Here is a 24941-nt window from a genome sequence, read left to right on the forward strand (position 1 = left end):
TTTCTTACACCTCTGCCAAAAAGCTCCAGACCACTTTATAGAGGTTGTAATAATGTTCTAAAATAATTCTAAAAGGAAAGTGGGTTTGTACACTTAAATGGGTTTGTACACTTAAATGGGTTTGTACACTTAAATGGGTTTGTACACTTAAATGGGTTTGTACACTTGGCAAACAAGCTGTTCGCTTGACAAAATACATGTTCTCTCTTGAGTATTCGTACATTCTGATCTAACCTTTGGCGCTTCAGGAGGCAAACTGAAAATGGCTTATAAACAAGTTGACATACACGTTGGGACAAGGTTGTCAAAGAATGTTGTATACAGAACCAAACTTTCCTGCAGATCTCTCCCTAACTCAGTGAGTTGCTTAAAGATGAACAACACTACAAAACTCCTTTTAAAACTAAATTAACACTAGGTAAGCAATTTATTACATGACATTCAAAAAGATGGCTTTGTGAGCCAGGCATCTGAATAAAGTAATTATATAGACTAAAGTATTTTAGTACAAATTAATACTGATAGACCAAAACACTGACTGCCACCTTTTAGAGGTTATTCAACTTGACAAGAAGAAAGCGTAGTTGTTTGATCAGCCATCTGTATTTTTAAGAATGTTCTACTCAGAGTCGCACATGATAAATCTTTCATGAGTTTCTAAATCACATTTTAGAAGAAATAGTAATAAAGAAAATGTGTGATCAATTACTCCAAGGACTCCTGTCATGTCTTTATTAAAACATCATGCTTAAATCCCTCTTTTGTCAAACAACACCAGAAATACTAAACATGTATGTAGATTCTGCATACTTAAGCAGAGTTTTGAAGAGTTTGGACTTCAGCATACATTTTTGAAAGATATCTGGCTACAATGTTCAGGAGATTGATTACAGTGTTTTTCCCCTTGGCTTCTATTTCCATGCCAAATACAGTATCCAACTTCAGAGTCACAATATTTACATGAATATTGTTGTTTCTTAGTGAATAATAAGCACAGATAAGATATTTTCCTATGACCACAGAGCTGGTGGTCTCCATGGCAATGCGACTGTCAGAAAACATTAGCACAATACTTCCCACCATCTAGACTCCTCTCCACAACAGAATGGATCCTGGTCTACAGCATCGGCCCTCCCTACATCTTTACCCTGTCTGTTGTGAAGCTGCTGGGTAATGGCTTCATCCTTCTGGTTGTCCTTCTCCAGAGGGGCCAGTGCCCCATATCAGAGATATAACTGGGTAACCTGGCCCTGACTGACCTGCTCCTCCTGGCCTGCCTGCTCTTCTAGGTCATGAAGATCCTCAACGACCACAACTGGCCGTATGGAGACTTTCTGTGACACAGAGTCAGTCTATCCTGGTCAACTTCTATACCAGCATCTACCTGTTGGCAATGGTTAGTGTGGACCGCTACTTAGCGCTGGTGAGGACCATAAGGGCCAGTTGGCTGAGGTCTGCCTCATCCTGTGTCTGTTTGGGCTGCTGATGGGGGTGCTGGCGACGATTCACGTAAAGGTGATGTTTGTTGATGAACTTCAGACAATGGTGTGTATTCTGGAGTATCCTGACAACTCTGGGGAATCTTGGAAGCTGGCCCACAACCTCCTGATGAACATTGTGGACTTTATTCAACCTGTTGTGGTGATTATTTCCTGCACTTGTAGCATCACTAGAGCCCTGTGGAAGAGGGAGAGTGTTGACATAGAGGATATAAATTATAGGAAGGCCACAGTCCTCGTTTGCGCCGTGACGCTGCTGTTCCTTGTGGGTTGGAGTCGCTTCCAACTCTTCACCCTACTCGATATACTGTGTGAAGTAGAGGTCTTGGACAATAAGTGGGATCATACCTTGGATGTTGGAACCCACATTTCAATGTACCTAGCATTTCTGAACAGTAGCCTAAACCCTGTGCTGTGTGTAATTTCCGGTCAGTATGTTAGGAAGAAAGTTAGCGCCATCTACAGGAAAACTAAGAATCGCAGGAGCTCTACAACTGAAAGCTGAAATGCCAGTGTATCAACCTATTGCCACAGGGTTGATCAAATCAAACTTGTTGTAATACAGACATATCTTCCTGCATTTTCCTACACATTTGTGATTTGATATCAACTAAATGGCATTTTTAATGAATAACGCAATTGATCAAATATATCCACATCAAATGTGTGCAATCTAGAACCACATTATGTAGACCTATCAGATTTAGATGGCACGGAAATGATAGTCTCAAAAGTAAGATCATGGCGATGTTTCCTGAAGCGTACATTGTGTTCTCACAATGTCACAATGTCAATTTTAATGCTGAATGTAACTTTTCCAGTCCTTTCTCTGAGACAAGCGATAGAGATTGTAGATTATAGCAGGGAAGATCATGGGGGTGATAGATTTGAAATGCTACATAGGTGTGTGCGTGTTACACCATTCCAGATAGCCCCCGAAATCTTGTCTTTTGTTACAATAAATGGTGACCTTTAAATGCCAAACACCACTAGGTGAAGGCCTAAACATTGTATGACATTTCTCTCACCAGTACCCACATTTGCTGGACCTTTACCATTCATATTTTCAATAAAGTTATTTAATATACTCTAAGCACATTTCCCCTGTGTGACATTGGAGAGAATACTACACTGAACAAAAATATAAATGCAACATGCAACAATTTAAAAAATAATAAAATCTGAGTTACAGTTCATATATGGAAATCAGCCAATTGAAATCAATAAATTAGGCCCTAGTCTGTTTCGATTTTTGATTTGATTTATTAGGATCCCCATTAGCCGACGCCAATGACGACAGCTAGTCTTACTGGGGTCTGACACATAACGGAAAATACATTAAAGACAAAATACTTTACAATTTACATACGTTTAAAAACATGAACATGCAGTGTGTGTGTGTGTGCATCTATCAGTTACACATACATGTCAGTACATACACACAACAAGTAGGTCACATGTGGGAGAGGCGTTTTGCCGTGAGGTGTTGCTTTATTTGTTTTTGAAACCAGGTTTGCTGTTCACTTGCGCTATATAAGATGGAAGGGAGTTCCATGCACTCATGACTCTGTATAATACTGTACGTTTCCTTCAATTTGTTGAACTGACTGGAAATACAGATATGCATCTGTGGCTCACAGATGCCTTTACAAAAAAAGGTAGGGGCGTGGATCAAAAAAACAGTCAGTATCTGGTGTGACCACCATTTGTCTCATGCAGTGTGACACATCTCCTTGGTATTGAGTTGATCAGGCTGTTGATTGTGGCCTGTGGAATGTTGTCTTCAATGGCTGTGCGAAGTTGCTGGGTATTGGACAGCGAACACGCTGTCGTACGCGTCGATCCAGAGCATCCCAAATATGCTCAATGGGTGACGTGTCTGGTGAGTATGCAGGTCATGGAAGAACTGGGATATTTGCAGCATCCAGGAATTGTGTACAGATCCTTGCGACATGGGGCTGTGCATTATCATGCTGAAACATGAGGTGATGGCAGCTGATGAATGGCACGACAATGGGCCTCAGGACCTCGATTTTCATCGATAATATGAAATTGTTAATTGTCCGTAGCTTATGCCTGCCCATACCATAACCCCACTGCCACCATGGGACACTCAGTTCACAACGGGGATTCATCTGTGAAGAGCACACTTCTCCAGCATGCCAGTGGCCATCGAAGGTGAGCATTTGGCCACTGAAGTTGGTTACGAAGTCGAACTGCAGTCAGGTCAAGACCCTGGTCAGGACTACGAGCACGCAAATGAGCTACCCTGAGACAGTTTCTGACAGTTTGTGCAGAAATTCTACAGTTGTGCAAACCCACAGTTTCATCAGCTGTCCGGGTGGCTGGTCTCAGGTGAAGAAGCCGGATGTGGAGGTCCAGGGCTGGTGTTGTTGAAAATTTTCTGCGATTGTGAGGCCGGTTAGATTCTCTAAAATGATGTTGGAGGCGGCTTATGGTATTCCTGACATTCCTGCAGCCAGCATGCCAATTGCATGGTCCCTCAAAACAAGTATTTGACACACTGTCGATTTTGCAGATTTTCCTACTTACAAAGCATGTAGAGGTCTGTAATTGTTATCATAGGTACACTTCAACTGTGAGAGACAGAATCTAAAACAAAAATCCAGAAAATCACATTGTATGATTTTTAAGTTATTAATTTGCATTTTATTGCATGACATAAGTATTTGATACTTCAGAAAAGCAGAACTTAACCTTTGTTTGCAATTACAGAGATCATACGTTTCCTGTAGTTCTTGACCAGGTTTGCACACAGTGCAGCAGGGATTTTGGCCCACTCATCCATACAGACCTTCTCCAGATCCTTCAGGTTTCAGGGCTGTCGCTGGACAATACAGACTTTCAGCTCCCTCCAAAGATTTTCTATTGGGTTCAGGTCTGGAGACTGGCTAGGCCACTCCAGGACCTTGAGATGCTTCTTACGGAGCCACTCCTTAGTTGCCCAGGCTGTGTGTTTCGGGTCGTTGTCATGCTGGAAGACCCAGCCAAGACCCAGCTTCAATGCTCTTACTGAGGGAAGGAGGTTGTTGGCCAAGATCTCACGATATATGGCCCCATCCATCCTCCCCTCAATACGGTGCAGTTGTCCTGTCCCCTTTGCAGGAAAGCATCCCCAAAGAATGATGTTTCCACCTGCATGCTTCACGGTTGGGATGGTGTTCTTGGGGTTGTACTCATCCTTCTTCTTCCTCCAAACACGGCGAGTGGAGTTTAGACCAAAAAGCTCTATTTTTGTCTCATCAGACCACATGACCTTCTCCCAATCCTCCTCTGGATCATCCAGATGGTCATTGGCAAACTTCAGACGGGCCTGGACATGCGCTGGCTTGAGCACGGGGACCTTGCGTGCGCTGCAGGATTTTAATCCATGACGGCGTAGTGCGTTACTAATGGTTTTCTTTGAGACTGTGGTCCCAGCTCTCTTCAGGTCATTGACCAGGTCCTGCCGTGTAGTTCTGGGCTGATCCCTCACCTTCCTCATGATCATTGATGCCCCACGAGGTGAGATCTTGCATGGAGCCACCGAGGGTGATTGACCGTCATCTTGAGCTTCTTCCCTTTTTCTAATAATTGCGCCAACAGTTGTTGCCTTCTCACCAAGCTGCTTGCCTATTGTCTTGTAGCCCATCCCAGCCTTGTGCAGGTCTACAATTTTATCCCTGATGTCCGTACACAGCTCTCTGGTCTTGGCCATTGTGGAGAGGTTGGAGTCTGTTTGATTGAGTGTGTGGACAGGTGTCTTTTGGACAGGTGTCTTTTATACAGGTAACGAGTTCAAACAGGTGCAGTTAATACAGGTAATGAGTGGAGAACAGGAGGTCTTCTTAAAGAAAAACTAACAGGTCTGTGAGAGCCGGAATTCTTACTGGTTGGTAGGTGATCAAATACTTATGTCACGCAATAAAATGCTAATTAATTACTTAAAAATAATACAATGTGTTTTTCAGGATTTTTGTTTTAGATTCCGTCTCTCACAGTTGAAGTGTACCTATGATAAAAAATTACAGACCTCTACATGCTTTGTAAGTAGGAAAACCTGCAAAATCAGCAGTGTATCAAATACTTGTTCTCCCCACTGAATGTGTTGTGTGACAAAACTGGACATTTTAGAGTGGCTTTTTATCGTCCCCAGCACAAGGTTCACCTGTGTAATGATCATGCCGTTTAATCAGCTTCTTGATTAAACAGCATGATAATCTTGCCAGGCGGATGGATTATCTTGGCAAAGGAGAAATGCTCACTAACAAGGATGTAAACAAATGTGTGCACAAATTTGAGAAATTAGCATTTTATGCATTTTTGTATATTTCAGCTCATGAAACATGTGACCAACACTTTACATGTTGTGTTTACATTTCTGTTCAGTATATTTGTATCTTGACACAAATATTAATGATGCCCTATAAAAAAGACACCTCTGCAGACTGGTTCTGTTGGCTCATGTTTGTATACATAGCGTGTTAACTTGAGTGTATGACCATCCTCCAACTACATACTACAATGTGACGAATACAATTTGATTTGATTTGAAAATAGTCTCTGTCCTTCAATGAAAGTCAATACAGTTCAGTTTCAAGTCCAGGTAAGATATCCCAAAAATGTAATCCAGGAGGGAGAAAATGAAAATAAAGCTTGATCTTACAAGTTCATGCTGCACAGTTCATAAAAAATTGTCCAAAGTAAATATACAAAGTAAAAATCACAAATGCTAAAATAACAATAGTTTAATTGTCAACAAACATTTTCTCCCAGTCAAAATGCAGGGCTATTTCTGCAGGTGTGAAACCTGCTTATTCCTGCCGGGCAGAGTTGATGGAGGCAACCAGCTGTCCCAAGTGTTGTGCTTGTCCTTCACGAAGGATGTGATCATGGTCTTCAGCATGCGATTTCTGACAGATTTGTTTGTGGATGGTACGTTGTAGTGAGCTTTTGGACTACACCCCATTTCTGGCTAACCTGTTTGAGAAGGAGGGAGGTGAACTGAGCTCCTCTGTCCGAGGTGTTCCCCATCTGTTAAATATTTCATCAGTGAGAATGGAGGCAATCTTTGGGGTTTTTCGCCTCTCTTATGGGGAACAATTCATCCCACTTGCTACGGTAGTCAACGACCACTAGGAGGTACTGATGTTTCCTTCTGCTTTTGGTAAAAGGCCCATGTATATCCACTCCCAGCTTGTATTCTGGCTCTTTGATTGCAGTAGACTGTAGATGACCCGACAGCTTAGTCAGTTGAGACTTGTACTTCTGGCAAGTAATGCACCTCTTTGTGTATTCCGATACATGCCCTTCGCATCTGGCCAGTAGACGACTTCCAGCACTATGAGTAGGGTGGACTGTTGGAAGTATCTCAAGAACTGCTCTCTCATCCCCTGTGAGAGAAACAGTTTAAACGTCTGACCTTCCTGTCCCACAGGGACGACCCAGAACAGATACCTATTTTCAATGGCATAATTGATGTGTCCATGTCTTGGCCTTCTGCCCTGGACATACTTCATAGTGGTCTGCACCTCGGGGTCATACTGTTGGGCTGAAGCTAAGTCAGACTAGTCCACAGGGAGTGAGCATTTGTGACTGCTGGATGCTTGGCTGACGCAGACCGTGGCTTGCTTCTGTATTCCAACCAGGGCATGAGAGAGAGCATCCGGAACAATGTTGCACTTTCCTTTTCTGTAAGTGACATGGAAGTCAAACTTCTGTAGTCTGATCGTTTATCTTACCATTTTCAATTGGGCATTGGATGGTTGAACACCCAGGCCAGGGCTGAGTGGTCCATAACGACCTCAAACTTCCTCCCTTCAAGGACATCAATATTCCACCGATCAAATGATTGCTAGGTACTCTATGCTCAGAAACAGAGTAGTTCTTAGCAGAGTTCAGTAGTCTTGATCCATAGGCGATAACTCGCTCACCGCCGTCAAACTCTTGTGTCAAAACAGCACCAAGACCAATGTCATTAGCATCTGTTTGCACTTTGAAGGGCAGGTAGAAGTCAGAGGAGAGGACCACTGGTGCTTTTGTTACGGCCTCCTTCAAGTCCTTGAAAGCCCTCTGGCACATCCTTCCTCTTCAGAGCATTGAGAGGAGCAGAGTGATCTGCGTAGTGAAGGATGAAGCGATGATACCATCCTGTCATACCTAGAAACTTCTCCACGTCCTTGACTGACTTAGGAGTTGGAGAAAACTGGACAGTTTCAACCACCACATGTCCAAAGAAGGAAATGCTCCTCCGGAACAAGTTTCACTTCTTCAGGTTCACCATGAGTCCAACTTTATGCAACCTGCTGAATACAACTCTCAGGTCTTCCAGGTGTTGTTGCTCTGAGCGGGAGTACACCATGATGTCTCTTGAGGTCGATAGTGCTGAATACTGTTGCTCCATGTAAGTACTCCAGTATTTCCTGAATTTGAGGCATGGGGTAGGCATCAGAAGGGTTCTTCGCATTGATACTTCTGTAATCAACACAAAACCTTGTTCCTCCATCCTTTTTCCTCACAAGCACTACAAGTGAGGCCCAGGGGGATGTAGAACGTCTGACCTTGCCGCTGCTCACCATGTCCCTGATCTGTCTGTCTATGAACCCCTGCTTCTGCAAAGACACTAGGTAGGCCTTCTTTATGGGGACCTCATCAGCTCTTATGATGCAGTGAGAGACAAGAGTAGTGAGTACAACAGAATTTGTGCAAACAGTGGGCCACTCATGCAACAGGCAGTCAAGTTGTGCACAAATCTGTGGGCTGGTGTCCACCACACTAACTAGCTGCTGTATTAGGGCTTCAGATTTCTCACAGGGTGACGTGGAGACATTGGCCCACAGATTCGTGCACAGCTTAAAAGCCTGTTGCATGAGTGGCCCACTGTTTGCACAAATTCTGTTGTACTCACTACTCTTGTCTCTCACTGCATCATAACAACTGATGAGGTCCCCAAAGTCACCTTTGAAAAACAACTCTCCTTTTTTGTGTGCTTTATGCACATAAATAGGATGTACGAACTGCAAACCACCCTTGTTTAATTGTTGAGTTCACCATTCACTCTCTCAGCACACAGTTCTCTCTCACCTGCAGTGCTAATTTCATGTGACATTTAAGACAAAGAAATGATAGAGAGTAATAATGTTTGACATTCACTTCAGGATGCTAAGTTAAACAGTCACAATCCCTGGTGCTGAGAGAATAAAGGTTCGAGAGCAGAAGCCATGAAATTCCTGATAAAATCTTGACTTTTAAAACCATTTAGGCAAATGGGTTTTTTCTTGCATTTTTGGTTGTTCTATTTGTCATTGTGCACAGGTAATATATATGCATGATGGTAATGAATATGTAAATACATAAATAGAGTAAAGGACGAATCAAAACATTATTCACAAGAGTAAGAGTTGAACTTTCACCATTTGAATGAGGGCATTTCTGAGGAATACCCTTGTGCAAATATTTTCCTTGATGGAGACAGAAATTTGGCACCGAAATAAATATTGTGTGAGAGCAAAAGTAAAAACTACCTAGAAGAACAATATGTTACCAAAGTTTTATTTTCATACAGCAGATATAAGAGTGGCAAATATTACATCCTATAAAATTCACGCAGTCTCCCCCCTTTTCAGTTTACAAGATATTTAGGAGGCATTTTAAATTTAGTTAGGGGTTGACATAATTGCTACGTGAATGACATTCAATTATCTGGTATATGGACCATCAGGGGTATCAGCCATCTGGGGCTCCAACAGCTCCAACAGAGTTAAAACAGCCCTGTTCACACTAATTTCCCCTTGTTTACCGTCTACAAAACCATCGCTTTGTGACGTCTGCCATTATGTATAATGAAAGTTTTTTATATTTTCATCCAACGCTATAGAGGAGATTAATATCATAAACATGAAGGAAATTAGGTTATAGTGTCCTGATTCATGGTTGAACTATGCCTATAGACAGAAATGTGGTTATAGCTCCAATGTAGAATAATAAATGATGTTTGATGCAAATGTAATCAACAAAAAAAATCCAGATGATCATTATTTACATTCAAATAGGGTGTCACAATTTTTGTTTGACCATGTTTGTATCCTAATGTACTTCTAACAAAACATATCTGAGAAATATGCCTACTGTTGAACAGGCATTTGTGTAAGAAAACAAGGCCCATCTGTTTCCTTCTCCCAAACTTTTCTCTCCTGTTGTGAGTACATGGAAATGGTCTCACTGTAACAATTTGTGTGATCAAATGTTGACAGAGGAGACAGAACAGTGGGTCGATGCAGTAAGGCTGTTTGTCCGCTCTACCTCAATGAAACAAAAGAGGAAAACAACATCACATCACCTTCCACAAATACACTCCTAAACAATCCATGCACACCATTATGTTACATTACGTGTGCTTGTGGGGCCGCTGTCTTTTCAGAGGTAAATCAACCAGATGAGATTCCTACTTATCAATTTGTCCTTTTCAGGTAAGTCTTCATGGGGACAGGAATAGGGAAATATGCATGTGCTTCAAATGCATACGTAACATTTACAGTATTTATTTATATATTTGGATACCCATTACTCAACTAACCACTAAATTGTCATCTAGTAGTTTAACAATATTCTAAATGTAGAACAAAAAGTGTTATTGATTAAAAAAATAAGTAGGGTATGCCCTAAGAACACTGGTAGAGCCATTCTCACAAGTTCCAGAAAAATAATTTGCATGCATAGAATTCACATGGAATAGAGGGGCTCCTAACATCCCTTTTCTCATTGAACCATACAAGTACAGTAGTTGACTACAGCCTGCATGCAGAGTCAACTCAGAGAAGGCAAAAACGGACCCAACAGTAGCACCACGCAATCAGACCAATTCTAACCTTTCTGACTCCTGCATTAAAGACAAAAATGGGTGGACCGCCACATACTGTATACCCAACGGCGTACTCCCTCTTCTTCCTCGTAGGCTTCCCCTGCTAACTGCCTGTCTCTGTAGGTGGCCTGGCTGCTAATGAGGAAATGCAACAAGTTGGCTGTGTACCTGTCAATCTCAGACACTCCTCTACACTATCTCCGTGCTGGTGTGGATGGGGCTGACCCTGGGTCGGCCCATACGGGACACCCTCTGTAGCCTAGTGTCTGTGGTGATGTACCATAGTTTCTACATTGGGTCTGATCTCCTCTGCTGCATCTCAGTGGATCGCTAACTGACCTTGGTCTACCTTCTTTACTGGGTATCGCAGGTGCGTACTGCAGTGGCAGTGAGCGCTGTGTTGTGTAGAACTGCCTATCCACATCTACCTTCTTCACCACATGGGAGCGCTGCAGGGCTTCTCCTCCTTTTATTAGGATCCCAATTAGCTGTTGTAAAAACAGCAGCTACTCTTCCTGGGATCCACACAAAACACGAAACATAATACAGAATGACATAATACAGAACATCACTAGACAAGAACAGCTCAAGGACAGAACTACATAAAGGCACACGTAGCCTACATATCAATGCATACACACACACTGTCTAGGTCAAATAGGGGAGAGGAGTTGTGCCGCGATGTGTTGCTTTATCTGTTGTTTTTTTTTAAATAAAACTGTAAAAATGGCTTTATGCTAGCATGCTTGTTTGAAATTATTTATCAGAATTGGGACATGTAAGTAGTATTTCTTGTATACGTGTGTTACCTCACATTGTAGACAGTAGCCTCCATGATAGAGTAATTAAGTAACCGTATTTGCCGCAATATATTCAACTGATGCCTTGTGAGGCTATAATAGTACTGTACGCGTGTTGTTTAAGCATCCACTACTCTATAAAAATGTTGTTCAAATACTTTCTATGCAAACGTATAGCTATTCAAACCCTAACCCATATTCCTGTAAAGGTACAATGCCTAAATAGTATCTGTTAATATGAAGATATAGTATCCTATTTTCTACAACTATTTAATATGGAAAACCTAAGTATCTCTATGTACACACGCTGGATCATTAACCATTGTTTGACTTTTATATGGAAATTGGATTAGATAAATATCATGAGGAAGTTCCCAATATGGCTTGTTCATAATCCTTTATCACACTGCAAACAATTATGTCAAGACAAGCTAAACTAATATAACCAGTCTATACTGTGAAACCAATACTGTAGGGAGAGAGCATGTAGTTAATGGCTCAACATAGAGATTATAACTATAGGTACAGTGTGGTCCACTAGACCTCTCTCTGTCTGTCATGTTATGGATCGAACTCAATATACATGTATCTATACGGTAGTAAAGGTCTCAGGAAGCAATGGTTTCTTTTTCCTGTTTGTCTGAGCTCGTTGAGCAATCCTCTGAATTATAGTACATGTTGTGGGGACTGTGTCTGTGTGGAGGGTTATCGTTTGGGAGATACATCAGATAATGTTATGACTTTAATCTACATTAGAAGTACGGTCCAATCGGCTGCTCTCCTGTATAAACCGTGAGTATGGCTTTTTCTATGAAAAAATCTGACTGATTCTTAATGGCTTTAGAGATGTCCTTGCTATGTTCCATATGCAAGCTTTTAGGGGGATGTTTACTTTCTTGGGTAAATAATGCACAGTCTCGAAATGATTGTTGCTACACTTTAGAAATAGAAAGTCATTTTGTGTTGTATTGCCTTGTTTTCCTAAAGGTAATGAATTTCACTGCTGGAATGGATAATTTCAGCCTCACCACCACAAATGACTCAGACAAACTGTGTTATCCAGCTGACTACCCCGAGGAGAAGAAACCCTTTTTCTTTCTGTACCTGGTCATCATTATCATCGGGATTCCATCCAACTCCTTCTCCCTCTATGTGTCCTGGCAGCACATCAGACAGAGGAACGAGCTGGGTGTTTATCTGTTTAACCTGGCCCTGTCTGACCTCCTATTCACCATAGGTCTGTCTCTGTGGGTGGACTTGCATTGGCGCGGTGTCTGGCTTCGCGGGGAGGCTGTGTGCGTCATCTCTGTCATCCTCCTCTTTACAAACTTCTACACCAGCGATGGGCTGCTTTGCTGTATCGCCCTGGACCGTTACCTGGCTGTGGTCCACCCGCTGAAATACCCAGTCCTGAGAAGGCTGAACACGGCCATTGTGATCAGCGTGGCTATCTGGGTGCTGGTGATCTCCTTCAACGCGGCCACAATCACCTGGATAGACTCGTACGACTTGGAGGTCTTCGACATTTACCCTCTGAGGGACAGGCTGGTGCAGGTCAACTTGACTCGCTTTGTCCTGGGTTTCCTGTTTCCTGTCCTGCTGGTGTCGTTCTGCTGCCGGGGCATCTGTGTGGCGGTCCGCTCCAACCGGGCCACGGAGGAGCAGGAGAGGAGACGGGTGTCAAGACTCCTGGGGGTGGTGCTGCTCACCCTGGGGCTCTGCTACGGACCCATCCACGTTATTATGCTCCTGTGGGATCTTCTGGAGCACTGTCGGAGACCCTCCTGGCTTTTCCTGCCTTATAAGATCAGCATGGCCATGTCAGCCCTAAACAGCCTGGCTGACCCCTTCCTCTACTGTTTCATCACCAGACTGGGCAAGGCCAACGTCACACAGGTGGTACACTTCCTCCAGGGGAGGAGAGAGGGGACCGGTCAGGAGGTGGTGTAGTGTAGTGATACTCAACCACAAACCAGAACATTGGAGGAGTTAAGAGAGAGACTCATACTATTTTGTGAGTGACAAATATTGACTCATGCTTTGTCAAGACTCCATTCCAAAATGTATTATGTGAAGGATTGTTAGATTATACCAACGTGGATACATACTGTGCTGTGGTTTGGATCATCGTGCCAGGCTATCATTACTAAGACGTGTTTTTCTGAAAGGAACCGTTCAAGGCTAATGTGACTGTGTTCATCCCTCCCCGTGACACTACAGAAGGATGAACTTCATTCCACTTTCACTTCAGGTTTTGTCTTGCTGTTAATACATTTACAGACTAGTGTTTCAGAGGAGACCAAGTGTACTAATAGCACCAAAAATAGAACTTGACCACATTACTCGGTCAGCATTCTTATTTGACCAAATCCTTGTCATAACTGTCAACCTTCATGCTGTGCCAGTGTTTTTGCTTATTCATGTCAAATGTAACACTGGCAGTAGAGCAGCATGTAAACTGTGGTATCGGAAGCCATCAAGTAGCAGCATTGGGAAAGTCGTGGGATCTCTATTTGTATGTATTTGGCACCCTCTTCTTGTCTATATGTGCAGCCACTACACACTGGAGGCAAAGACTCTAAAACAAGGTAGCTGCCTGACAGCTGCTATCAACCAAAATCATGTAATTTAATCTGGATGGATACTGTCCCACAGGTTATAAATTGCCATTTTATTTGCCCCGAGGATATCCTCATACATTGTAGTGGCCGTGACCCCACTCTCCGAGGGTGTCTCAGGGGGAGTTGGGATATGCAAAAAAACACATTTCCATTTCAGACATGAGTATAATACACACTTGAAACAGGACAAATACAAGCACCCACCAAATGATCATTATAGTGGCATTGTGGTCCACTATAAGGCCACTATCATCTTGGTATACACTGAGTGTACAAATCATTTAGGACACCTCCTCTTTCCATGACATAAACTGTCCAGGTGAATGCAGGTGAAAGCTATGATCCCTTATTAATGTCACTTATTAAATCCACTTCAATCAGTGTGGACGAAGAGGAGGAGACAGGTTAAAGAAGTATTTTTATCCCTTGAAACAACTGAGACATGGATTGTGTACAGTGGCAAGAAAAGTATGTGAACCTGTTGAAATTTCTGCATAAATGAGTCATAACATTTGATCTGATCTTCATCTTAGTCACAACCATAGACGAACAGTGTGCTTAAACTAATAACACACCAATTATTGTATTTTTCTTGTCTTTATTGAGTACATCATTTAAACATTCACAGTGTAGGTTGGAAAAAGTATGTGAACCCCTGGGCTAATGACTTTTCCAAAAAACAAATTGGAGTAAGGAGTCAGCTAACCTGAAGCCCAATTAATGAGACGAGATTGGAGATGTTGGTTAGGGCTGCCTAGCCCGATATAACACCTTCTATTTTTCGGCCAAAATTTGCTCTGTTTAAAAAAAGAAGAGGATTTCCTATTTCATATACAAACGGTTAAATCAGAAATACTTAAGTGTACCATGTTAATCACGTTTGTACTATTATGTAGCTATTCCTTGTTGTTGTATTACTCACAAGGGCAGGCACTGATTTGCTAGTATTATCAGAAACCATTGACAGCTAGCTAGCTAACAAATACATGCTCTATTTTTAAAGATGTAGAAAGATAACCATCAAGGTGTAACAATTTAACGTTATACCGTTCCCTCGCCCATACCCGGGCGCGAACCAGGGACCCTCTGCACACATCAACAACTGACACCCACGAAGCATCGTTACCCATCGCTCCACAAAAGCTGCAGCCCTTGTAGAGCAAGGGGAACTACTACTTCAAGGTCTCAGAGCAAGTGACGTCACCGATTGAAACGCTATTTAGCGCGCACCGCTAACTAAGCTAGCCGTTTCACCTCCGTTACAAAGGCATATTTTTTATTACACAGAGTTGAACTCTCACTTACCCATGAAGAAGTGTTTTCAGCGCAAATTCCCAGCAGGTTTGTCTAAATATTTGTAAACAATGATGTCAACAATAGATCAACGTGTGCAGTAGTTGTGCGCCTTAGTGAGCCGTTGACGCACGTCTTCCGTTTGATTTGGGTTTAAGAGAAACCTGTAGACCTTCCTGCTCCTGGTACAGACCACTGAAGCCACTGTGATAAGATCAGGTTCCGCACCTTCAGGAGCTGCCTCTCTTTCTCTCCCTCTCATATAGACAGACACACACACACTACATGATTGTTGTGACTGCTGAAGCAGTGATTTATCTTGTCTCGTTCGATCACCTTCGGACACTGGGATAAAAGACAGGCTCTATAGGATGATGGATGAAAAGACTGTAATCTTCGCGGGTGATTTTACTAAAACTGCTCTGGATTTCAACAGAGCTGAAAGCTGAGAGGATTTTAAAGAAGCTGTTAGATAATGGTTAAAATACAAGACGGAATATGTGAACTAGCGTTCTATAAACAATTAATCATCACTTCTTCATAAGGCAGCGAACTGCCACTACTGCTGACAAACTCGAATAGCCTAATTCACCACAATTTAAAGTGAATGAGTCTGGCTATTGATGCCTTGTGTCATGGTCCTATTCAGATTATCTCAGATGTGCATAAATGTCAAGGCTAAAAGGAGAACTGGGAAAATATGTATTTACTCATTCACCATGGTGCCACTTTTAATGATTTGGCTTTCAACTTTGCATCACTTCTATCAGAGGTGGATGACTCAGTTTCTCCACGATCCACGTTTGATCACAACAGTTGGAGCTGATGGGCATTTCATATGGGGAATAATAACACCCCATGCTTCCATTATCAACTTCCAGTCTAATTTTTGGCCACATTAGCAAGCCAATATCAGAACCCTGGAGTCATGTTGTTACAAGAAATAATAGGATAAATATTCTAGTATTTTGTATTTTACTCGGATCCGCATTAGCTGTTGCTGAAGCAGCAGCTACTCTTCCAGTGGTCCACACAGAACATAAAACATGCCATAATACAGAACATCAAAAGACAAGAGCAGCTCAAGGACTGAGCTACACACATTTAAAATTAGAACAATAGAACCAATTAAAGGTACACACATTACTGACAGATTAAACCATTTCTTATCCATCTACACACAATAGCCCATAATGATAAAGTGAAAACGTGATTTTAGAGATTGTCTAATGTGTTGAAAATGAAATACAGAAATATTTCATTTACTTAAGTATTCACACCCCTGAGTCAATACGGCGATTACAGCTATGAGTCTTTCTCTTAAGAGCTTGCACACCTGGATTGTACAATATTTGCACATTATTCTATTCAAAATTCTTGCTAGACAGCCGTTTTCAACTCGTCGAAACTGTAACTGGGCCACTCAGGAACATTTAATGTCGTCTTGGTAAGCAACTCCAGTTGCTTACCAAGACGAGAGTGAGCTGCGTTCAGTGGATCAAGGTGTTTGAGAGAGTGAGCTGGAAAGTGAGCTGCGTTCAGGGGATCTACGTGTTTGAGGGTGTGAGTTGGAAGCAGATGTTACGGTATTATTGATGTTTCATGAGTATTTACCACCCTATGTAAAGTTGGGATATACAAGATACGCTGTAAGAGTGTTCTCGCAAAACCCGATGCAATGCAACAAGTGTAAAAAGTGTGGCCATGTATCAAGTGTTTACAGACTGAAGGAATATGTTATTGAAGAGTCTGTGAATGTAAAATGTTACAACTGTGGTGGGGATCATATTTCGAAATTCCCTGAGTGGCCTGTTAGGGTGAAAGAGGTTGAGGGCTCCAGTATCAGGGCTGTACAGCAAATAGCCTATGTGGAGGTGGTGAAGAGCGTTATAGGGGCAAAGGGCCACAGTTCTGAAGAAGATACGGTGGTGAATGCACCTCAACCAGTTGCAAATGTTGTATGTCAATCAAGTGATCTGGATACACTCATTGTGAAGAAGGTGGATTTTGTAGCATTTATATAGTCTGTGTAGGGAGCTGATTAAAACAAAAAAAAGCAGGCTGATTTAGTTGTATTAATATTTCATTATTGATAGTTTGTATGGATTTTTTTTTTTAAATATCCTGCAATTTTTCCTTTTTGGATCTTTATCCATCTGTACAGTAGGTGGCGGAATGCACCTATAATTGTTGCGAACACCATTATACCAAAGAAGGGATGTGGGAGAGCTGGTGAAACGAAAGATGGTGGAAGCGGAGGATGAAGTGGATTCTAAATACAATGGCGGTAGAATCAAGGAGAATTGGAGTATTGCTTCGTTTTCCATTATTTTGGACAATACTCCAATTCTCCTTGATTCTACCGCCATTGTATTCAGAATCCACTTCATCATCCGCTTCCACCATCTTTCCTTTCACCAGCTCTCCCACATCCCTTCTTTGGTATAATGGTGTTCGCAACAATTATGATAAGTGATGAGAATGACCTTTTGTATCTAGGAGTACGGTTTGTTAATGAGGAGCAGCTGAGCAGAGTACCAATCTTGAAGAAACCATTTGAGTTATCTAAACTGGTGGAGAGAGTGCTTGGTAAAGTGAAGAATGTGAGGATCACGAGAGGCGGGCTGGTTTAGATTTTTTTGCGGATCAGAAGGAACGTGCGTTGTGTCTCAAACAATTTGATACGTTTGAAGTGTTGTTTGTGTCTCTTCGGAATAGGGCATCCCTCACGGGGGTTATATCTGGCATCTCATGGGAAGTCCGTTTTGAAGAAATGAAAAATATTCCAGGAGTGATTGAAGCACTTCGGATGAATCATGTGGTGAATGGTGAAAAATGTAAAAGTCTATCTGATCTTTTAGTTTTTTGGAGTCTCCCCTACTCAAATGCAGTTGGGGTATATAAACTACAGAGATATGTTGCAATTGTGGTGGGAACCATGAAGCCACGTCTTTCGAATGCCCCGCAAGAGTGAAAGAGAATGAGGTGGCCAAAGTCAGGGCTGTACAGAGCATTTCATATGCAGCAGCTGTTAAAAGGGCTGAGGGTTTGAAAGGTGCACCAGAAGAGAGTCCATGGTGGTGGATAAGCCTTCACTGCAAGCTGCAGGGGTTGACTTTCACCAGCAGGAGCCAGACATTTTAAAGGTTAAGAAGGTGGCCTTTATAGCTATGGTGATAAATGCCACTGCCAAGGTGGAGAGCAGGTCCAGGAAGATAGAAATTATTGTGGATGTGGCGGAGCGATTCCTGGAGCTGAAAGATTTCTCAGTACCACCCTCTCAGGCCCTACATCCTGAGAAGTAAGATATGGAGATTTGAAAGGAAGAAGTTTGAGTTTTGTTTTGTTTTATTTTGTCAATGTACTATGTTTATTTGGGTGGATTAAGTTAGTTTCCCAATTACGTATGGATTTTCTTTGTACCTTGTTTAGGTTTCAACCTGTCCAGTTGGTGGCGGCAATACACCTTTTGGGGTTGTAGTCCGCCATAAAACCCACAGAAGCAGAAGAAGAATACAAACGAAGAAGACCGACACATCCAAACTGTCCATTTTCATACCCTGGCATATTCCTTTCAACCTGTTCGTCGTTACCCCCTAGTATTACTGCCAGGTCCTTTTGCGCAAAATAATGTAGTTGTAGACAGATTACACTGCAGGCTGAACAATTGCGAGTGGTACACTTGTGTCAACTGCACTGCGATATGTTGCAAATAAGCAGCCCTACATGACCTGGGTGTAGGTGGTGAGCCAGGACAACTACCTTGTATTGTTAACCACAGGTTCTTCACCATGCTCTGTGAAGAGGGAGTCCTTTTGGAGGTGGCCATGCTATCTCTGAAGGACGTACGGGCAGAAAGTTTGGAGCGCCCAATAAACAGCAGGAACCATAACGTACTAGGCATTGTTTACATTTTAGAAGCGCTAGTAAGGAGTTAGCTAGCAAAATATAGATTATCCTGCATTGGCACAGCCCTGTTTGATCGTATTGATGTGTATTGATTGAGTGAAAGTGGAGATGTCATAACCGGCAATGAATGTAAACAAAACCTAATCTGAGGCAGTGAGTTTGTTTGCTAGGAAAGCTAGCGAAGTGAAGTCTGGTAAATTGTCGACTCCACAAGTTGCCAAGACTGTTCGTTAGATAGTTGTTTACAACCACTCTAAAGTGTTTTGCTGGCGACTGTAATGACAGGAGAGTTTGACATTTTACAGATCGTGACACAATCCACTTTCAGTGCCTATTTCTTTTGTAGGCTACCTTGCATCCATTCCAAGAACGCGCACAGTCTGATCATCTATAATTAGCTATTATCTTATTACCATACTGTTGATTACTGTTACAATCAAGCATTCTATTGTAAGGACCTCGTGAATTTCTCACAATAAGGGCGCACTTAATAATCATTATGCATATTTCAGTCTTTACAGATTGAATGCCTATAGGCAATTCACCATGTGGGCAAGAGGACACTTGGGGAAGAGGAACAGAGTGCCTATACCTGGCTGTGTGGTACATTGAAACCGATCACAATTCACTTCTAAGGAGTGCTACAGATTTGAATATGCTTTTTATGATTGTAACATTTGACCTGCTCATGCAGCCTACTTTACATGTTTATTCTTCATCTGTTTTATGCAGCCTACTGTAGTAAATTGTGTAATGAAAAACAAAATGGCTATTACGTATGAATTTCTCCATGCTGAATGTCTTTAAGCAATTTCATTTATTCCACCACCACCAAATTGTTCCCTATAGAGTATCAGTGTCAGTGATCTTAAGCTCGGAAAGTACAGAATATCTCACCACCATGCATTTCCATCTCCTCTCTCTCATGTATTCCGTTCTCGGGCGTGCAAAGGGGCTGTCAACAGTTCAGTGAAATATGTTTCGTTGCAAAAACCTGTTACTGTCGATATTCCTGAACAGATTTCAATTGGTTTCCCAAATTAAGCACTGGGTAGCTGCAGCAACAGGGTTGGAGAGCCCATGGCATACAGAGTTTGGGCGGAATATCACCTGTTGCGTAGCGAAAGCATGCTCCTCAAACAGTGATTCACGCGTGGGCTGAGATGTGTTCTTATGTTTATTTCTCAGCTGCTCATACTCCTCGATAAAACCAAAGTAGCCTATCCATCATCATTGAGAAGCGGACCTGCTGGAAAGCGTGTGGCCATCACTCGCTATTCGCGTGCATAGGGATGACGTATATTTTTCCCCTGACCCTTTTCCTGCCCGTTTGATAATGGGCCATTCTAAATCAAAACTAATATTACATATTAGTAAAGACAAAATTAAATTGAGAATAGTCTGATAGGTGAAAATGTGATCGCTTGATGAGAGAACAGCTGTGATGCCTGAGACAAGGAACCGAGTGTAAGCTTCTTTTTTTTTTACTTTCTCAAATCATCAATAGCCTATAGTTGCACCATGCAGCCCATATATTTTTAGATTTAAGACATTGTAAGGTTTGTATGATTCACAACTAAAGTTGCCAAATAACTCTAAATCTAGTCTATAGGACCTGTTTGAAATGATCACTTTTTATGCTCAACATAGCCACTTCATATGCACACTTACTCAGGAATGGGAAAAATATCCTTTCTATTTTATTCAGTTCAATTATATTCTTCTTACTATAAAATCATATAATATACAGTGCATTTAGAAAGTATTCAGACCCCTTGACGTTTTCCACATTTTGTTATGTTACAACCTAAAATTGCTTAAATTGCTTTTTTTGTGTGTGTGTGTGTCATTAATCTGCACACAATACCCCATAATGACAAATCAAAACAGGCTTTTAGAAATGTTAGCAAATATAACATTTACATAAGTATTCAGACCCTTTACTCAGTACTTTGTTGAAGCACCTTTGGCAGCGATTACAGCCTTGAGTCTTCTTGGGTATGATGCCACAAGCTTGGCACACCTGCATTTGGGGAGTTTATCTCATTCCTCTCTGCAGATCCTCTCAAACTCTGTCAGGTTGGATGGGGCGTGGTGTTGCACCGCTAATTTCAGGTCTCTCCAGAGATGTTCGATCAGGTTCAAGTCTGGGCTCTGGCTGGGCCACTCAAGGACATTCAGAGAAGTGTCCCAAACCACTCCTGCATTGTCTTGGCTTTGTGCTTAGGGTCAGCGTCCTGTTGGAAGGTGAACCTTTGCCCCAGTCTGAGGTGCTGAGTACTCTGGAGCAAGTTTTCATCAAGGATCTCACTGTACTTTGCTCTGTTCATCTTTGCCTCGATCCTGACCAGTCTCCCAGTCCCTGCCGAAGAAAAACATCCCCACAGCATGATGCTGCCACCACCGTGCTTCACCGTAGGAATGGATGGTGTCAGGTTTCCTTCAGATGTGACACTTGGCATTCAGACCAAAGAATTTAATCTTGGTTTCATCAGACCAGAGAATCTTGTTTCTCATGGTCTGAGAGTCCTTTAGGTGCCTTTTGGCAAACTCCAAGCGGGCTGTCATGTGCCTTTTAATGAAGAGTGGCTTCTGTCTGGTCACTGTACCATAAAGGCCTGATTGGTGGAGTGCTGCAGATATGGTTGTCCTTCGGGAAGTTCTACCATCTCCTCAGAGGAACTCTGGAGCTCTGTCAGATTGACCATCGGGTTCTTGGTCACCTCCCTGACCAAGGCCCTTCTCCCCCGATTGCTCAGTTTTGCCCAGTGGCCAGCTCTAGGAAGAGTCTTGGTGGTTCTAAACTTCTTCCATTTAGGAATGGTGGACGCCACTGTGTTCTTGGGGACCTTCAATGCTGCAGACAGTTTTTGGTACCCTTTCCCAGATCTGTGCCTTGGCACAATTCTGTCTCGGAGCTCTATGGACAATTCCTTCGACCTCATGGCTTGGTTTTTTCTGACATGCACTGTCAACTATGAGACCTTATATAGATAGGTGTGTGACTTTTCAAATCATGTCCAATCAATTAAATATATCACAGGTGGACTCCAATCGAGTTGTAGAAACATCTCAAGGATGATCAATGGAAACAGGATGGACCTGAGCTCAATTTCTAGTCTCATAGCAAAGGGTCTGAGTACTTAGGTAAATAAGTTATTTCTGTTTTATATGTAATACATTTGTAAAAAAAATAATAATCTAAAAACCTGTTTTGGCGTTGTCATTAGGGGGTATTGTGTGTAAGATTGCTAAGAATTGTTATTTTTGATCAATTTTAGAATAAGGCTATACCGTAACAAATTGTGAAAAAAGTCAAGCGGTCTGAATACTTTCCGAAGGCACTGTAAAATAATGGCACGGGACTTATAAGCATATTATGTCAGCTAAATGAACAAGCCTATGGCATGAAGCATAGCCAGATAACAACATACAGTAGGCCTACTCCTATTTTCCTCATTTACATTTTAGTCATTTATCAGACGCTCTTATCCAGAGCAAGGTACAGGAGCAATTAGGGTTAAGTGCTTTGCTCAAGGACACATCTACAGGTTTTTCACCTAGTCAGCTGAAGGATTCGATGAAGCCAAAGCTTATAGGGACCCCTAGGAAACACTTATCAGCGCTTTAGTTCCTACCCTGTCACAATTACTCCTCCCTGGCATTTTAATTTATTGTCATCTCAAACACTTATATAAAAGTGCCCACTATTATATTCTAACTATAGAATTAGAATAGTCATTCTATTTCCATGATTCCAACATTTTTGTTCTAATTCACAAGTCAAATTGCAATTTTTTTATTTAACTAGGCAAGTCAGTTCAGAGCAAATTCTTATCTTCAAGGACATCCTAGGAACAGTGGGTTAACTGCCTTGTTCAGGGGGCAGAATGACAGATTTTTACCTTGGCATATCAGGGATTCGATACTTGCAGCCTTTTGGTTATTAGTCCAATGCTCTAACCACTAGGCTACCCCGGCATTTAGTTAAAAATAAGTCCTAGATTATTTGCCCATATCGTGCAGCTCTACATGGCAGTGTGGAAATTATCTCAATTGAGCATTGGTGTCATTTTTTTTGGTATCTGTACATTACTATTTAGATTTTTGACAACTTTTACTTCACTACATTCCTAAAGAAAATACTGTACTTTTTACTCCATACATTTTCCCTGACACCTAAAAGTACTCGTTACATTTTGAATGCTTAGCAGGACAGGAAAATGGCCCAATTCACGCACTTATCCAGAGAACATCCCTGGTCATCTACTGCCTCTGATCTGGAGGACTCACTAAACACAAATGTTTTGTTTGTAAATCATGTCTGAGTGTTGGAGTGTGCACCTGGATATCCGTAAATAAATGTAAAAAAAATAATACAAATTGTGCCATCTGGTTTGCTTAATATAAGGAATTTGAAATGATTTATACTTTTACTTTTGATACTTAAGTACATTTTATCACTTACATTTACCTTTGATACTTAAGTATATTTAAAACAATACTTTTACTCAAGTAGTATTTTACTGGGTGACTTTCACTTTTACTTGAGTCATTTTCTTTTAAGGTATCTTAACTTTTACTCAAGTATGACAATTGGGTACTTTTTCCACCACTGCAGTTGAGTGCAGGAAATGCAGAAATTATAAAGTGCTGAAATTTGTTACGGTTGAAATTGAATTGAACAGTATAAAACAATCAGAATTGAGAAAGCCTAATTGAAATCACTTAGAATGTATGTGTTGCCACCCTATGATCACTCACTACTCATAAAGCAAATGTAGAACTTTTATTATTAAAAAATGAAAAATACTGTCAAAATATATTTTAGATTCAAGATTCTTCAAAGTAGCCACCCTTTGCCTTGATGACAGCTTTGCACAGTCTTGGCATTCTCTCAACCAGCTTCACCTTGAATGCTTTTCCAAGGTCTTGAAGGAGTTCCCACATATGCTGAGCACTTGTTGGCTGCTTTTCCTTGACGCTGCGGTCCAACTCATCCCAAACCATCTCAATTGGGTTGAGGTCGGGTGCTTTTGTAGGCCAGGTCATCTGATGCAGCACTCAATCACTCTTCTTTCTGGTCAAATAGCCCTTACACAGCCTGGAGGTGTGTTGGGTCATTGTCCTGTTGAAAAACAAAATAAATTCCCACTAAGCGCAATCCAGATGGGATGGCGTATCGCTGCAGAATGCTGTGGTAGCCATGCTGGTTAAGTGTGCCTTGAATTCTAAATAGATCACTGACAGTGTCACCAGCAAAGCACCATCACACCTCCTCTTACATGCTTCACGGTGGGAACCATACATGCAGAGATCATTCATTCACGTACTCTGCGTCTCACAAAACATGGCGGTTGGAACCAAAAATCTAATTTTGACTCATCAGACCAAAGGACAGCTTTCCACCGGTCTAGTGTCCATTGCTTGTGTTTCTTTCCCCAAGCAAGTCTCTTATTCTTATTGGTGTCCTTTAGTAGTGGTTTCTTTGCAGAAATTCGACTATGAATGCGTGAATCAGGCAGTCTCTTCTTAACAGTTGATGTTGAGATGTGTCTGTCACTTAAACTCTGTGAAGCATTTATTTGGGCTGCAATTTCTCAGGCTGGTAACTCTAATGAAGTTATCCTCTGCAGCAGAGGTAACTCTGGGTCTTCCTTTCCTGTGGTGTTCCTCATGAGAGCCAGTTTCACCGTAGTTCTTGACGTTTTTTGCGACTGCACTTGAAGAAACGCTCAAATTCTTGAAATGTTCCGCATTGACTGACCTTCATGTCTTTTAAGTAATGATGGACTGTCGTTTCTCTTTGCTTTTTTGAGCTGTTCTTGCCATAATATGGACTTTGTCTTTTACCAAATAGGGCTATCTTCTGTATACCACGCCTACCTTGTCACAACAAAACTGATTGGCTCAAACGGATTAACAAGAAAATTAATTCCAAAAATGCACTTTTAACAAG

General features: G+C 41.8%; 1 protein-coding gene and 1 pseudogene across 1 annotated transcript; both read left to right on the forward strand.

The window, feature by feature from the left end:
* The first annotated feature begins 449 nt into the window (after nt 1-449).
* On the forward strand, nt 450-2004 carry LOC110498338 (B2 bradykinin receptor-like; annotated as a pseudogene).
* Nucleotides 2005-12149: 10145 nt separating this feature from the next.
* Nucleotides 12150-14358, forward strand: LOC110498339 (G protein-coupled receptor 65-like). Its single transcript, XM_021574967.3, has one exon. The coding sequence runs from the start codon at nt 12150-12152 to the stop codon at nt 13107-13109; it is 960 nt and encodes a 319-aa protein (XP_021430642.2). The 3' UTR covers nt 13110-14358.
* The last annotated feature ends 10583 nt before the right edge of the window (nt 14359-24941 follow it).

This window comes from Oncorhynchus mykiss, chromosome 19, assembly GCF_057628025.1.
Source record: "Oncorhynchus mykiss isolate SJ-2025 chromosome 19, ASM5762802v1, whole genome shotgun sequence".
Lineage (NCBI taxonomy): Eukaryota > Metazoa > Chordata > Actinopteri > Salmoniformes > Salmonidae > Oncorhynchus > Oncorhynchus mykiss.